The sequence below is a fragment of the Micromys minutus genome, assembly GCF_963924665.1.
Source record: "Micromys minutus genome assembly, chromosome: 1".
Classification (NCBI taxonomy): Eukaryota; Metazoa; Chordata; class Mammalia; order Rodentia; family Muridae; genus Micromys; species Micromys minutus.
In genome coordinates, this window is record NC_137969.1 from 78,039,868 (window position 1) to 78,056,213 (window position 16,346).

Here is a 16,346-nt window from a genome sequence, read left to right on the forward strand (position 1 = left end):
AAAGATTCTCCTCCAGTCCCGACTTGACTTCTCTCTGTATTGTATCCAAAGTATGTGGGGTCCTCAATAAGAGAGTCTTATATTTTAGTTACTATTACATTCTTAAATATGACTCGCTAATCAAAAGTGACCAGATATTTGAGAAAACCCTACAAATAAAACAGAGAAATTAAAGCAAATAAAGAGAATTTTTTATCAAAATATATCATTCAGTGTACAGATGAGAGCCTTCCTCCACCCCAGGGATGGTGAGGGCCTATGTATGTGTCGAGAAGAAACACCAGTAAAGCGAGTATAACTCTGCAGCAGACGTTTTACTTATTCCCAGACTACATTTTAATTTTAAACTTTAAGGTCAAACATTAAAACACTGAAACTGCTTGCTGAATATGATATAAATGCTATGAACTCAGCAGAGAAAAAAAGAAATGCAATGTCCATATCAGTTTTGCCTGAAAGAGTTCATTGCAGGAAAATTCAAAATAGCTCTGTAGAACCAACCCCAACATCACCAATTGATGAGTGGACACACAAAGTGTGACATAGTCATACAACAACATGTCACTCAGCCAAAGCCTCACACCAAAGGAGAGGCGACGAGCCGGGAACAGCAGCGTCATATGGAAGATCCCCTCTCTGTAAACAGCATAGCACGGTATTGTTAGACATAAAGTAGGTAGATGGATGCTAGAGCCCATGATGCAGGAATATGAATGGCTGCTCTGTGGGTGAAGGATGCCTACATACTTGAAAACACTGTGGTGCTAGATGCTTGCAAATCGCTGTCAGTGAAATTCATGCCACTAAATTACATATTTCACAAGGGTTAAAATAACAAGTCTCACATACACACATTTTGCCATAATGAAGATTGCAAATGTGTAGTTAGCAGAAGGAAGATAGAAGTAGCAGAGAAAAGTTGGGGGAAAATAGCAGGCCTCCCAACTGCTTGTCATAAACGAGATGATCAGCTGAGCATCTCTGTCACGTGAAACAGGAAATAAAAGTACAAGCAGAAGATACAGCTTAGTGGGTGAACGATGTTTGCCTCCAGGCCTCATGGCCTGAGTTCTATTCCCAAGACCCATATGGTAGAAAAAGACCCAAAGGCTATTTCCTGTCCTCCACACATGTACTCTCTCTCTCTCTCTCTCTCTCTCTCTCTCTCTCTCTCTCTCTCTCTCCCCCCCCCCCCCGTTTCTCCTTCCCCCTCTCCCTCTCTTTCATCCCCGTCTCTCTCACACATACATACACACACAGTGGGTTCTGTACCTTGGGCACTCTGAGCAGCACAGTAGGGCTGGCCCAGATCAAAGGGTTATGGGTGAGGCAGCCCTAAGGATGAGTGTGCCTGAGAGCTCTCCCCAACGTCCCACTTGCAATAGCCTGGAGAGCCGCTCCTGGGGTCATGAAAGTGGGGGAGCTAGCCCTGCCCCCTCACTGGCTGTAGCACTCAGGGCAGTGGGTCCTGAACCTCACCTGGGAAATGCAGCAGAGCTGACCATGATGGAGAAAGCACCGGTGAGCCAGCCCCCAGGGTGTGAGAGTGGAAAAGCTGGCTGAGGCACTTAGGAGAGTGGGTCCCACCCTTGACTGGGAGGCATAGTAAAGCCATCTCTGGAGGCACAGATGTAGGTGTAGGCCCCAAGGGCATGAGAACAGGACAGCCAACCCTGCCTTCTGCAGATGGAGATAATGGGTAGCCTAGCCAAAGCTGTGCTTACCCCAGTGATGCAGATAAGGGAGAGCCAATGGGCTGAGCAGCTCAGCTACCACCCAGGCCAAACTCTAGAATTCTGAATTGCCCTATCCCTAAATCTATATAATCTGAAAACAGATGGGATACGTGAAAGGGCCAATCCTGCTGTCCCAACGTCAAAGGACCTTCAAGACACAAGGCAACAACAGGATACCTGGGAGAAACCCTGATAAGGACTCAATATTGATGGTGTCACAGAGGGCAGAAACTCAAAGAGTCACTGCAATGAGCATTTATAAGTGAAGATGTGTAGACAGACAGTGTACACTGTGGGACACACTGTGACATACTCCAGTTTCAATGATGAAATGTTTTCTGTGCTTTAGTTTTTGATGTTGTTGTTAATGTGTGTGTGGGGGGGGTGTTATTTGGAGGGGCTATTTGTAAGGGCAAAGAGTGGTTACTAGGGATGGCAAGATGAATAGGACCAAAGTACATGATGTGAAATTTACCAAGAATCAATAGAAGTTCAAAAAATATATATAGGCTTCTGCTATATACTTGTAGATTATGGGTTAGAAGACTCCTGAAAATGGAATGTCCTAGGACAGTATCATACAAAAGTGTAGGAATAAAGGCTGCCCAAAAAAGGAGATGCATTGTCTCCCCTTCTCCCACTGAGACCATCTTGCTCAGCATCTCAATTCAATTATGGCCACAGGTCATGGCTCAGGTAATATCACTAAGATTGCAGAGAACAGAGGCAAAAAAAAAAAAAAAAAATGGCTTAAGGAATGCTAGAAAGAATTTTTCCAGAAGGTGCATTTGGAGTCTAAGTTCTTCCATCAATCCTTGCTACAACAGACACCAAAACCAACTTTCTATGCTAATAACCACTCATCTTAGTAACAGGAATATCTCACCAGCTCTGCAAGATGGAGGTTGATGAGCAGTTTATCCTTAAACCCTATCCCACAGGTATGAAAAAGGGTACTCATGTCTTCACAAGTAACTTCCATCTCCCTTTATCTTTCTACCCACTTCTGTAATTGCATTTAGTCCAATCAGATACATTATTCAAGACAAAAGTCAAAATATTCAATTAGCTAATGTGTTAAAGGAAGTATGGGGAGAGATACAAAAACTATAACAATAGTTTGAAAATTTATTTTTTTGTGTATGAGTACGCTGTCACTGTCTTCAGATACACTAGAAGAGGGCAGCAGATCCCATTCTAGATGGCTGTGAGGTACCACGTGGTTGCTGGGAATTTAACACAGGACCCCTGGAAGAGAGAGGTTTGTTCTTGCGGGGTTAAACTATAAGTTTCTCTGGTAAGAGTCAACCAACTTTAGGAAGAAAATAGTTCACAATTTATTCATAGATTTATTTCCAGTGCTTTGCACAGGGAAATCGAAGCTTTACAATAGTTTGAAAATCTTCAAAGTTTTAGTCCTGAGCTGAACGGCAGCAGGAGATCCCTGTGGGTCTCTTGTTGATTGGTGTCTCAAGTCCTCCACAGAGGCCTTGCTACCCAACTATTTCTACTAGATTAGAAAATATAGGCAAAGGTTCAACTATTATTACTTCAATAAATTTTCTAGAAACTTATCCCAACATTATCTCTTGTTTGCTTCCTTTCATTCTATAGGACAAGACGTTGAGAGTCATTAGCGAAGCCAGGATCTGAGTCCTGGTTTTAAGTCAGTGGTTCTGAACACTGCAACCCTTTATTAACACAGTACCTCATGTTGTGGTGACCTCCAACCACAAAATTATTTTCATCGCCACTTCATAACTGTGATTTTATTGCTGTTATGAATCATAATGTAAATAATTTTGGAGCTGGAGGTTAGCCAAAGTGGTGGCAGCCCACAGATTGAGAATGACTGTGGAGTGTTACTCTCCTACTTCGGAGAATCCAGTGTAAACTTTTAATGCTGATTACACAAAGCTAATGCACTTTGCCTTTTGTTTTCCAATTAGCCGAGTATCGATGCTCCGTGTTTGGGTCTCCTGGCTGCAGAGCTCTCCCTCTTTTGTTCCCATGATGACCCTGAAATCGTACAACAAGCAGTAGCTGGGATGAATTACATCCTCTACATCGCCTTGTGTCAGAACTGTAAGAACAGATCTCCATCTTTTTCTTCTATTAAGAACTTGTTCAAATTATTGGGCTTTTGAAGAATACTCTATGTCTATGTTTCATTTGTAAATCCTACTTCAAGATCCATGAGCTCGTTTTCTAAAATATGGCTTTAAAAATTACTTAACTATTGTCAAGAAAAATTTGTAATTAAAACGTTGGTACTTCAAGATCTTTACAGCTTCAGATACAACTACACTTCTTTGTTACTGTCAAATAACGGTGGAGAAAAGAATGCTGGGTAGTGTCAGGAAGAGAGGGGAAGGAGAAATTTTGCAAATGAAGCATTTAAGACAGGCATGATTCCCTCCTCATGGCTCTCATAGAGAAAGATTCAAGGATCTGACAGAGGCCATACTGAGTGCCCATACAACTATAAGCCAAAATCTAAAATCTAATAGCTCACAAGAAATTTGGAAAGGTCTTACTGGAAAGGAAAAACTATCCTTAGATTGTGTTATTATTTAAGAAACACAAGCTAATTGGAGGAACTAGTTCCAAATACTTTAATTGTATATCAAAGCAAACCTGAAGACAGCTTCTAAGAGTAAAAACAGCCCAGCATTTAACAAGGCAAATATAAGAATGTCTGGCAACCAATAAAAATTACAGTCCATCCAGGTGCAATGGTGCACATGTATAATCTCAGCGCTCAGGAAGCATAGGGAAGAGGATTTTGAATTCAAGACCAGACTGGGTTATGCAGTCAGATCCTGTCTCTATGAAAAAAACAAGTAAGAAAAAAATATATATGCACATATATGTATATACATACATATATATGCACACACACATTTCATGCATGAAAAGAAAGGGTAAAAATACAACCTACCACTATGAGAATAAAAAACAACCAAAACTAATTTTTAAAAAATCTAACAGATAATGTAACTAGTAGAGAGGAATGTTAAAAACAATTATTACAAAAATTTTAAAAAGACATGTAGTGTCCCACTACTAAGAAGTCTGAAGCAGGAGGATTGTGAGTTTGCTGCATACTAGGTTGTATAAAACGGAAAGAAGAAAAGAGGGAAAGAAGGGAAAAGGATGGGGGGGAAAGAGGAAGAGAGGAATCCATGAATGCATACTGAACTTTTAGAGGATAATGGGTTATCTAAAATGAAAAAAACTTGGGTAAAATTAACAGCAATTATACAATGCAGAAAACATAGTCTGTGACTTACTGCAATAGTGATTTTCAATTGTTAAGTGCAGAAATAAGACTAAACAATGCACAATGATTAAATTATAAATTCTATAAAAGCTACACCTTATATACTCCACCTAAATTAATAAAGTAGAAAATGTAAAGAAGGCACAATAAAGACACATCAGTTAAATTATTTATCATTAGAGATAAGGATTTGAGTTTTAAATTAGGAACTAGGAGAAAGAAATATTTATTTACCTATAATAGATTTCTCATTAGAAAGAATGAAAGTCTGAGGCAATAAAACAGAGAAGAAACAATTAATATCTTATCATTCTCTAATTAAAAATTCCTTTCAAAAACAAATTCAGTAAAGATATTTTTCATATATACAAATGTTCTTTATCAGCAGATCTTCATTGCAAGAAATGTTATAAGAAATTCCTCAAGAAAATAAACCCATGGTGTGGAAATTTAGGGGTTTTTTCTAACTAATAAAATGAACTACTAGAAATTAAAACTACATAAATAAACAGTTAACATAACACAAATTTATATTTTTCTCTTATTTAAATCTCTTTGAGTGATACCCAATTATTTATGACAAAGATAAAAATAATTTAAAAGCCAAGTGAATAAGATTAAGTGAATTAAAGTTTGAAGGAGATAATCATATTAATACTTTTAAAGATTTTCTTCTAGGCACAAAAGCAAGAAAAATCCCATGGAAATAAACTATGGTATGTTAAGATGTATCATATAAAAGTTAACACAGCAAGTTGGATAATATAGGAGTTATATATAACTATAGAGGAGATAAAGTCAACTCAGAAGATATCCTTAATCCAAATAAAGTCTATAAAAAAAATAAAAAGAAAGTAGAACAAAAAAAACAGAAAATTCCAATTAACTCAAATAAAATAAATAAAAATGTTTAAACTATCCCCAAATAAAAGGCAGAGATTGTTGGACTAGAAAAAAATGCAAGACTCAACTATATATTGTCTACAAGAAAGTTGTTTAAATAGAAAAACACAAATAATTGTTAAAAATAACAGAACATACTAATAGCGATAAAAATCAGTTAGGGGTTATATCAATATTAAGAGAAATTTCAGAGCAAGAAAAATGTTTCTGGAGGAGAAAGAGCTATGTCGTAATGATGAAGTAATGGAATGGTTAACAGATATAATAGCTCTAAACATGTGGGTGCCTGAAAACACCAACAAAATTGCTTTATCATAAAAATAGAAATAAGCTTACCAAAAGTAGAAGTGTAAGAATAAGCAAACAGTTCCATAATTTCAGCAGAGAATTCAACAGCCTTCATTCAGCAGTCTTTAAGCACACAGAAAATTACTAAGGGTATAGACTTCAACCATCATGACTTATCTGACATTAACAGAAGTCTGCACCAGCAATAGAAAAATGAACCATGAAATAGACCCTATTTTAAGCTAAAAGAAGAGGAGGAGGAGAGGAAGAATGGGGAAGAAGAAAAAGAAGGAGGAGGAGGAGAAGAAGAGGAAGAGGATAAAAGGAGAAATTATTTCCTGAAGAAAAAATGGTCCTACGTTAAAAGTCAAAATAACAACAACAACAACAACAAAAAAAAAAAAAAAAAAAAAAAAAAAAAAAAAAAAAAAAGGAAAGAAAAAAGAAAACAAAAGGAAGTCCCAGAGCATTTGGAAGCAAAGTAGTGTGCTCCCAAAGAACCTGCAGACCAAATACAAAAGCACAGGAAATGCATTAGAGCTAAATGAGAATTAAAATCTAATGTGCCAAAATGTGTGGCATGCTGATAAAGGAGTCCTGAGTAGCCCTCATCCAGAAAAAAAAAAAAAAAAAAAAAAGAACAAATAAAGCCAAGGCAAACAGGAAAAGGAAATCATCAAAAACAAGAATAAAATAAAAAATACAAGCTTGCAATCCCTCCAACAATGGAGGAGTGTTTCTCTTTCTCCACATCCTCAGGAGCACCCACTGTCACCTGGGTTTTTGATCTTAGCTTAGCCATTCTGACTGGTGTGAGGTGGAATCTCAGGGCTGTTTGATTTACATTTCCCTGATGACTAAGGATGTTGAACATTTCTCTAGGTGCTTCTCGGCCATTTGATATTCCTCAGTTGAGGATTCTTTGTTTACCTCTGTGCCCCATTTTTTTTATTGTCCTAATTATTATTCCAGAATCTCACACCATATGTGATTCCCCTGGATTTGACAGTCATTTGATTAATGAATACACACCATAACCTAACTTTACCATGTCTGAGTTTAGCAAAGCCTGGGCATGAGTGCTGTCTGTAGTCTAGATTAGCCCTCATGCCAGATGTGGTACTTTCTTGGATTAGGCAACTTGACTTAATGACATATTTTTAGAAGACTAGAGTTATAAGTCAGATGACCTCAGATAATCATAGATGTTCATGTATTAACTTTGCTGAGTGTGTTATTTACTTCTATTAGCATCTATCTGATTTTCTTTCTCATTAGACACATTTCACTTTACCTTCAATTTAAAACTGCATCAAAAGAATATTGATAAGGGATACAAAATGTTTACTGCACTTCCTACCACATAATAATGTATAAATTAATATTGAGCTCTTATTTTGCACTTCTTTTTAAAATCTATTTATTGAACATTTTATGCATTTACATTTCAAATATTATCCCCTTTACCCACTCTCCCATACCTTTGCTTCCATGAAGGTGCTCCCACTCTTACCCACCCACTCCCACCTCATTGCCCTGGCATTCCCTACACTAGGGAAGCAAGCCTTCACAGGACCAAAGCCTCCTCTATTGATGCCAGACAATGCCATCCTCTGCTACATATGTGGCTGCAGCCATGGGTCTCATCTACTTTTTAAAAAATTTATTAGATGCTCTGTATTTACATTTGAGATGTTATTCCTTTACCCGGCCCCACTCCCATACTCCCTCCCCCTCCATGTGCCTTCACAAAGGTGCATTCCCTCCTGATCACCCTCTCCACCCCATTGTCTTGGCATTCCCCTACATTGGGAGAACATACCCTCCCTGGAACAAAAAGCCTCTTCTCACATTGATGGCAGACACTGCTATCTTCAGCTACATAGGCAACTGGATCAATGGGTCTACTCTTTAGTTGGTTTAGTTCCTGGGAGCTCTGGGAGGTCTGGTTGGTTGATATTTGCAAAACCCTTCAGCTCCTTCAGTCCTTTCTCTGACTCCTCCATTGGGGTCCACATGCTCAGTCCAATGGTTACCTGCAAGCATCCTCATCTATATTAGTATGGCCCTGGTAAAGCCTCTGAGAAGGCATCCATATCAGGCTTCTATCAGCAAGCACTACTTAGCATCAGCAACAGTGAATGGGTTTGGTGGCTGCATATGGAATGAGTCCCCATGTGAGACAGTCACTTGATGACCTTTTCCCTGATCTACTCTTTGTCTCTGTATTTCCTTCTGTGAGTATTTTGTTCTCCCTTCTAAGAAGGACTGAAGCACCCATATTTTGGTCTTCCTTCTTTTTGAGCTTTATATGGTCTGTGAATTGTTTTATTTGGGGGTTGGTATTCCAGACTTTTGGGCTAGTATCCACTTATCAGTGAGCTCATACTATGTGTGTTATTTTGTGATTGGGTTACCTCACTTAGGATGATTTTTTTTTGTTCTATCCATTTGCCTAAGAATTTTATGAAATCACTGCTTTTAATAGCTAAGTAGTAGACCGTTGTGTAAATGCACCATATTTTCTGCATCCATTCCTCTGTTGAAAAACATCTGGGTTCTTTCCAGCTTCTGGCTATTATAAATAAGGCTGCTATGAACATAGTGAAGCATCTGTCCTAGTTATATGTTGGAAAAACTTTTGGGTATATGCCCAAGAGTGATATAGCTAGGTTCTCATGTAGTCCTATGTCCAGTTTTCTGAGGAACCTCCAGACTGATTTCCAGAGTGGTTGTACTAGCTTGTAATCCCACCAGCAATGGAGGAGTGTTCCTTTTTCTCCATATCCTCTCCAGCATCTGCTGTCACCCGAGTTTTTTTTTTTTATCTTAGCCATTCTGATTGGTGTGAGATGGAATCTCAGAGTTGTTATGATTTACGTTTTCCTGATAACTAAGGATGTTGAACAGTTCTTTATATGCTTCTTAGCTACTCTATATTTCTCAGTTGAGAATTCTTTGTTTAGCTCTGTACCACACTTTTACTAGGGTTATTTGATTCTTTGGACTCTAACTTCTTTTGTTCTTTGTATATATTAAATATTAGCCCTTTATTAGATTTAGGATTGGTAAAGATCTTGGTTGTCATTTTGTCCTATTGACAGTGTTCTTTACCTTACAGAAGCTTTGCAATTTTATGAGGTCCTACTTGTCTATTTGTTTTATCTTAGAGAATAAGACATTGGTGTTCTGTTCAGGAAACTTTCCCCTGTGCCCATGTGTTCAAGGCTCTTACCCACTTTTTCTTTATTAGTTTCAGTGTATTTGGTCTTATGTGAGGTTCTTGATCCACTTGGACTTGAGATTTGTACAAGGAGATGAGAATGGATCAATTTGCATTCTTCTACATGCTGACCACCAGTTGAAAATGCTGAATTTTTTTCACTGGATGGTTTTAGCTCCTTTGTCAAAGATCAAGTGACCAAAACTGTGAGGGTTCATTTCTGGATCTTCAATTCTATTCCATTGATCTACCTCCCTGTCTCTGTAAAAATAACATACAGGTTTTTTTGTTTAAAAAAAAATCACTATTGCTCTGTAATATAGCTTAAGGTTAGGGATGGTGAATCCCCATAAGTTGGAGTACTACTCAGCTATTGAAAACAATGACTTCTAGAAATTCCTAGGAAAATGGATAGAACTAGGAAATATCATTCTGAGTGAAGTAAACCAATCACAGAAGAACACACATAGTATGCAATCCACCGATATGTAGATATTAGCCCAGAAGCTCAGAATACCCAAGATATTATTCACAGAGCACATGAAGCTCAAGGAGAAGGAAGACCAAAGTGTGGATGCTTCAGTCCTTCTTAGAAAGGGGGAACAAAATACTCACAGGAGGAAATATAGAGACAAAGTGTAGAGAAGAGACTGAAGAAAAGGCCATCCAGAGACTGCCCCACCTGGGCATCCATCTCATATACAGACACCAAACACAGACAATATCATGGATGCTAAGAAGTGCTTAATGACAGGAGCCTGATATAGCTGTCTCCAAAGAGGTTTTGCCAGAGCCTGACAAGCACAAAGGACAATTGCAGCCAACCATTGGGCTGAGAACAGGGTCCCCAATGGAGGAGTTAAAGAAAAGACTGAAGGAGCTGAAGGGGTTTGCAACCCCATAGGAAGAACAACAACCAACCAGAATGCCCAGAACTCTCAAGGACTAAACCACCAACCAAAGAGTACACAGGGAGTGACCCATGGCTCCAGCTCCATAGGTCAGCAGAGGATAACCTTATCTGGCATCAATGAGAGGAGAGGCCCTTAGTCCTGTGAAGGCTTGATGCCCCAGTGTAGGGGAATGTCAGGGTGGGGGAGAACCCTCAAACAAGAAAGAAGAGGGGGATGAAACAGGGGGTTTCTGGAGGGGAAACCAGGAAAGGAGATAACATTTGAAATGTTTATAAAGAAAATATGCAAAAAAAGAAAAAAAAGAAATAAAAGGTACCAGAAATCAGGAAAAACAGGTAAGGAGGAAGGAATGACAGATTCTTCTGGGGGTGATTATGGAAACAAGAAGAGAGAAAACTCCAATTGCCAGAGTTAAACACAGTCTCATTTAAGAACTTTACAAGCTTTGGATCTATGCCCCCTTAAGCTTTTATGAGAATTGACTGTGAGCACAGTGTTGAGTAACCAGAGTACGATAAGCATCCAGCATTGGGTGGGAAACTAGAAGTACCATCACTGTCTGTGAGCGTGGTCATCAAGTAAAAGCTTACACTCTTTCTTTCAACACAGCCAACACTGTAAACTTCAGATCTTCATTTCTGGTTGAGGAAGAAAACAACCCCAATATTATAAAATCTGATGTTGAATCGATAGCCAAGATCACACAAGGAGAAAAAAACAGAATTGTCCAGGTACCCTCCCTCCAGCTCCACCTCCATTCTATGTTGCTTGTCAAAAATGTATCATTGCCTTTAGTAGTCATTTATTTCCTCAAAGTTAATGTTTTCAACAAGGAAGTTGCCTTTTCTTAATCCAGAAAGACAAATGACTGGAAGGTTCACACACTGGTTCTCTATGTCTTACACCACTGAAGAATCATGTTTCCTATCCTCAAACGTAGCTGTTTAAAATATAACTACTTGTTATAAAGTGAAAATTAATAGGTGTTTCTTACTTATACTTCTATATGTGGGTAACTTCCAAATTTTTGACAAAATTAATAGAGTCAACAATTAAGTCTTTTCTAAAATGTGATAAATTCCCCCCCAATATCAGAATGACATTATAAGTTAGATTTTATTTTAAAAACTATGATGTCTTCACATACTTATACATGCTTATAATTCTAGCACTCAGTTCAAGGACAGCTTGAGTTGCATACAGATAGCCTGTTCTCAAGGTGAACAGAAAATAAAACCTGTTTACGTGATGTACTGTTAAGGCTTAGTATCAAGCAAATAATATTTACCCTATTCTACTATAGAGAAAACATTAAGTTCTATAATTCTATATACTCTTTCATTATTCACAGTTCACACTTTTTACCTAGAACCTTGTGAGGCTCCCCAGCACTGGGGCTCCTCATAACTTACCTCCTAGGATAAGAAGACTGAAGACATTCCTTCTTCCAAACCCCATATATAGAGCAGTGGTTTTCTTCCCATGACTGACACAGTTAGAACTGTGGAAGTCTAGGGACATGACAAAGCAATGCACTTAAATGATTATATTCTCAAAGGATACACAGGTGTTTGCCTTATCTATACACCTGATGGTGCATCTTTACAAAGACAAGAGGTTTTTCTACACACATAGCCTCACAAGCTATGTGATTATGAATATGTCTATTTCCACAAGGAAACTGAGAATCTATGTATGTAAACCCGTCTTCATTCACCCACTCTCCCTTCCAGTGCAATGTCAGTCAATAGAACCAACTGTTCCTCTGCAAGTGGCTATCAAATGTCAATAGCTCCTCAGCTAGTGTTGGGACTTCCTGCTAACAACCCCACTCCATGGTGGAATTTTGCGGAGTTAATTCTCTCCCTCCCTCCCTCCCTCCCTCCCCTCCCCTCCCCCCTCTCTCTCTGTTTCCTTCTACCCTAGCTCCTTCAGCATCTCCTCTGAACCATATTTGCTTCTTACAATGATGAAGATGTTCATGGTAATATTTGGACACAGAAATTATCTAAATTAAATGCAGAGGATAAGTTTTGTATAATAATACCTGTGGCTTCTATCATCATTCCACTGACATTACCACAAACACACTTTTCAATCATTTTTAGTAGAGAAAGTAGCTTCCATAGTTCACCTGGTGCTCCTGCCTGGTCCAGAGCATCTTCTGAAGTCTCTAAGCTTTGCTGTCTTGCTTACACTGGTGGTCACAAACATTCTTTTGGTTTCAGACTGTGGGACAGATATTACTGCCCCAATTGCTGACTGACTTTGTGTGGGTTCTCCTGAAAAAGCTCTCCTCTCCTAACCAGAAAGTGGCAGTCGAAGCTGCATCCTTACTGAAGCTGACTTTGGAGTACCATGCCCAGAAGATCACCAGGGTAACGTGCGTGGCAATGAGCTAAGAACAGAGTGTGCTCTCAAAAGTCTGATTTTCGGTTTTATCTCTTTACCCACCCTGACTCCTGCTCTTATTCCAAGTCACTTCAGTCAGATGAGGCTTTTCTGAAATGTTTCAAATGGGGGGAAATTGTAGAGATTGTTCTTATGAATATTCCTTTACCTATCACATTAAATCAGAACATTCTTCCATGTTCACTTTGTTGGCTTTTTAAAAGAGAAACATATTAGGAAAAATGCCTCTGTAATTGAAATCTCCCATGTGGCATTTAAGGAGCATTTTCAAGGACTCTCAGCCAGAAGTTGCTCTGGCGAAGGCACTTGTGCAGCCCAACAGAACACAACGTATGGAACTATGTCTCCTTCAAAGTTTGAAAAGATGAGGGTTTTGTTAGTTATTCCATTTACTCTATGACCTCCTCTCAAGTCGTTATATCATTCTCATCTGCTATTAGATGTCTAAGTGAAAAGAAATTTTATCTTTTATTTGTACATTTTGTCCATACATACATTGTACAGTGGCAGAGTTGTGAATATAAAAGTAATTATGCTAAATGCAGAACCAACAAAATAATGTGCTTTGTATTGTGTAGTTTATACATGAATCTGTATGTCATTACCAGGAGTTACACAAAACTAACTCAACTGTTTTTAATTCAATTCTTGTCATTCACATATCTTATTAATATTTTCTTTTTTAGATTTTAACAGCTTTATTTAAAAAAAAACAGAGATAAATGTACAGATTTTAAAAGCATTTTTGCATAAAATTATACGAATACATTTTTGTCAGCACTTGGGTTTTTTAAAGGTTTGATAGTGTCCCTTAAAATCTTACTAGTCACAATGAGCATAAAGTACATGTAAAGCAAGATGTAACCTGGAAATTGTCAAAGTTTTCTTGGTGTGTAAAGATTAAGCACAATGGTTTTTCATTTTCTTTCTCTTTTTTTTTTTTTTTTGGCCTTTGTTTTTCTTGAACTTCATATAGTCTGTGAGTTGTTTCTGGGGTGTTCAGAGCTTTTTGGGGTTAGTATCCAATTATCAGTAACTGCACATTATGTCTGTTCTTTTGTGACTAGGTTACCTCACTAAGGATGATATTCTCTAGATGTATCCATTTTCTTAAGAATTTCATAAAGTCATTGTTTCTGATATCTGAGTAGTACTCCATTGTGTAAATATACCACAATTTTTTTATCCATTCATCTACTGAAGGACATCTGGGTTCTATCCAGCTTCTGGCTATTATAAATAGGGCTGCTATAAACATTGTGGTGCATGTGTCTTTATTGTATGTTGGAGCATCTCTGGGGTATATGCCCAGAAGTGGAATAATTGGGCCTTCAGGTAGTACTATGTCCATTATTAATATTTTCTACTTTCGATGCACTGACAAATAAGAAAAGATTGAAAATAATTAATAGGTTACCATGGTATCACTATAACATAAACTATCCTTAGAATGGATAGTTTACAGTAAGTACATGTTCATTTCTTGCAGTACTTAATTAGGGGAAGCCCAAGGCTTGTATCTAGCAAGAACTTCCTTGCTGTATCTTCTTGTGAGTGAACACTTGCAAGAGAACACTGAATAAGAAAGAAGGGGCCAAACTCATTCACTTATTACAAACTTACCCCCACAATAATAAGCCCACTCCTAGGGATAACTATCCTAACCACTCATGAGCAGTGACCACCCCGATCAGGATCTAGTCACCTCTTAAAGGCTTCATATCTGAGGCTGAAAAATGACTCTGTGGGTAAAACACTTGTTGAGCAATCATGGAGACATGAGTTTCATATCTAGAACCCATATAAAAGCAAGGCCCAGTGGAGTATGTCTGTAATTCCAGCGCTGGTGGGCTGAGACAGGTGGATTCCTGGGGCTCCTTTGCCTAGCCCAAAAAACAAAGCTTAGGCTCAAACATATCCTATAGCAAAACATAAGGTAATGAAATGGTGTTTATGACATCACTCTCTGCCTTCTACATTCACCTGCACAGGCAAAGACACACACACACACACACACACACACACACAGAGAGAGAGAGAGAGAGAGAGAGAGAGAGAGAGAGAGAGAGAGAGAGAGAGAATTACATTTGAGAACTGAGTTTCTAACATGATATTTGGAAGACATACTTACACCATAACACCTTATTTTTTTTCTTCCCTTCTGTTTCATTTTCCAGCTGAGTGGTTAGAGTTTCAGTTTGATGTCTCTCATACCCAGCTTGTTTTCCTATTGAGCTTTTCTCAAACATCACAGCAATTTTATGCACATGAAACACCTTAAACATTACATGTAATGGAGCTACAGAAAATATGCAAGTCTCATATATTATACAATTTCTGTGTTCCATGGTACTGTTAGGGCTCAAATTCCAAAACTTAACCTCAAAGATCGATAACTTCAAGCTGACAAATCCAAGCTATAGTCAACCGTGAGAGGACCTTCTGGCTAGAGATCCTTGGGTCCTCGAGCCATAATACAGTCTTGATGGTGATAGACATACAGGACTACAGTTCCCTCTCATGACACAACTGTGCACTGTGGAAGAAGGCAATGGCAACTCATTCAATCACAGAAAACGAGTAAGGCAAAGTCCACCTCATAGAGAGTTCTAATTGCTCCTCTGGGCAAGACCATTCACTCCTCACACCAATCACAACCTAATGAAAATGAGAGGTCTGTGCTCATCTCCTAAACCAGAGTTCCCAACAGAATAGGAAAGACTCCAGAGGAAGCCATAGCACATCAGTGGAGGCAGGAACAGGGGTCAAATAGAAAACTGGAGATGTGAAACTAGTGTTTATTATAGAAAATCAGTAGCCAAAGAGAAACTGAACCGAAATGGGGCTCAGCAATTTATCACCTCAACCAGCCCCCCTTTTAGAGCTGGTTGTCCCAACAGCCATAAATACATGACTTTACCTCTGACCATTAATAAATATTTGCCATTGCAATCATGCAAGTACACTTTCTGTTACTGCTATGTGTATGCTAATTGCTGGGTTGGTCATTCCAGTAAAGGCTGAACTCCTGTGACAGAGAAATGGCTCCTTTTAAAGGTGGACAAGGAACTTGACATCTTGCTTGACTGTGGAAATTCTTCTTTCAGGTGTCTAAAATCGTGAATTACATTTATAAGCAGCTCTCTGGGAATTCCTCCCAGACGATGAAGGGTGTCATGCTGCGCGTTATCAGCCTGGTGACACGTGCTTTCCCTAAGAAGGTCATCTTTCAGCTCATGGAGTTCCCAGTTCCTGCAGACAAGTAAGGCCTCCCTCAGACAGTCCCCTGTACATGCCGGCCCACTAGCTCCACAGTCACATGGCCCGAGCTGGATTCTTTATTCTAGTCATCCTGATTTCTTTTTCTGAAAAGAAATGTATATTTGCATCGTCTATGCCAGCTAGATAAGTTTTAAGTAAGATTGTATGTTGCCTGTAACTTTGTGCAGTGCTTAGCAGAGAGTAAGACCTCAAGACTTGTTGATGCCACAGTTGGGAGAAGGAGCTAAATTGTATTCTGTTACAAATCTTACTCAAACAAACAGTCCTTCAAAAAGATAATGCATTTCTGTTCATTGTTAACTTAC

At 38.6% G+C, this 16,346-nt stretch overlaps 1 protein-coding gene across 1 annotated transcript in view; it reads left to right on the plus strand.

Moving 5' to 3' along the window:
* The window catches only part of MROH9 (maestro heat like repeat family member 9), a gene marked incomplete at both ends in the record, with an annotated part of 57,774 nt that overhangs the window by 21,033 nt on the left and 20,395 nt on the right, over positions 1-16,346 (plus strand). The window contains 4 exons of the mRNA XM_080931275.1: positions 3,686-3,821; positions 10,957-11,078; positions 12,576-12,725; positions 15,867-16,021. Coding sequence (XP_080787401.1) covers positions 3,686-3,821; positions 10,957-11,078; positions 12,576-12,725; positions 15,867-16,021 — 563 coding nt within the window. The remainder of the gene's footprint in view (positions 1-3,685; positions 3,822-10,956; positions 11,079-12,575; positions 12,726-15,866; positions 16,022-16,346) is intronic.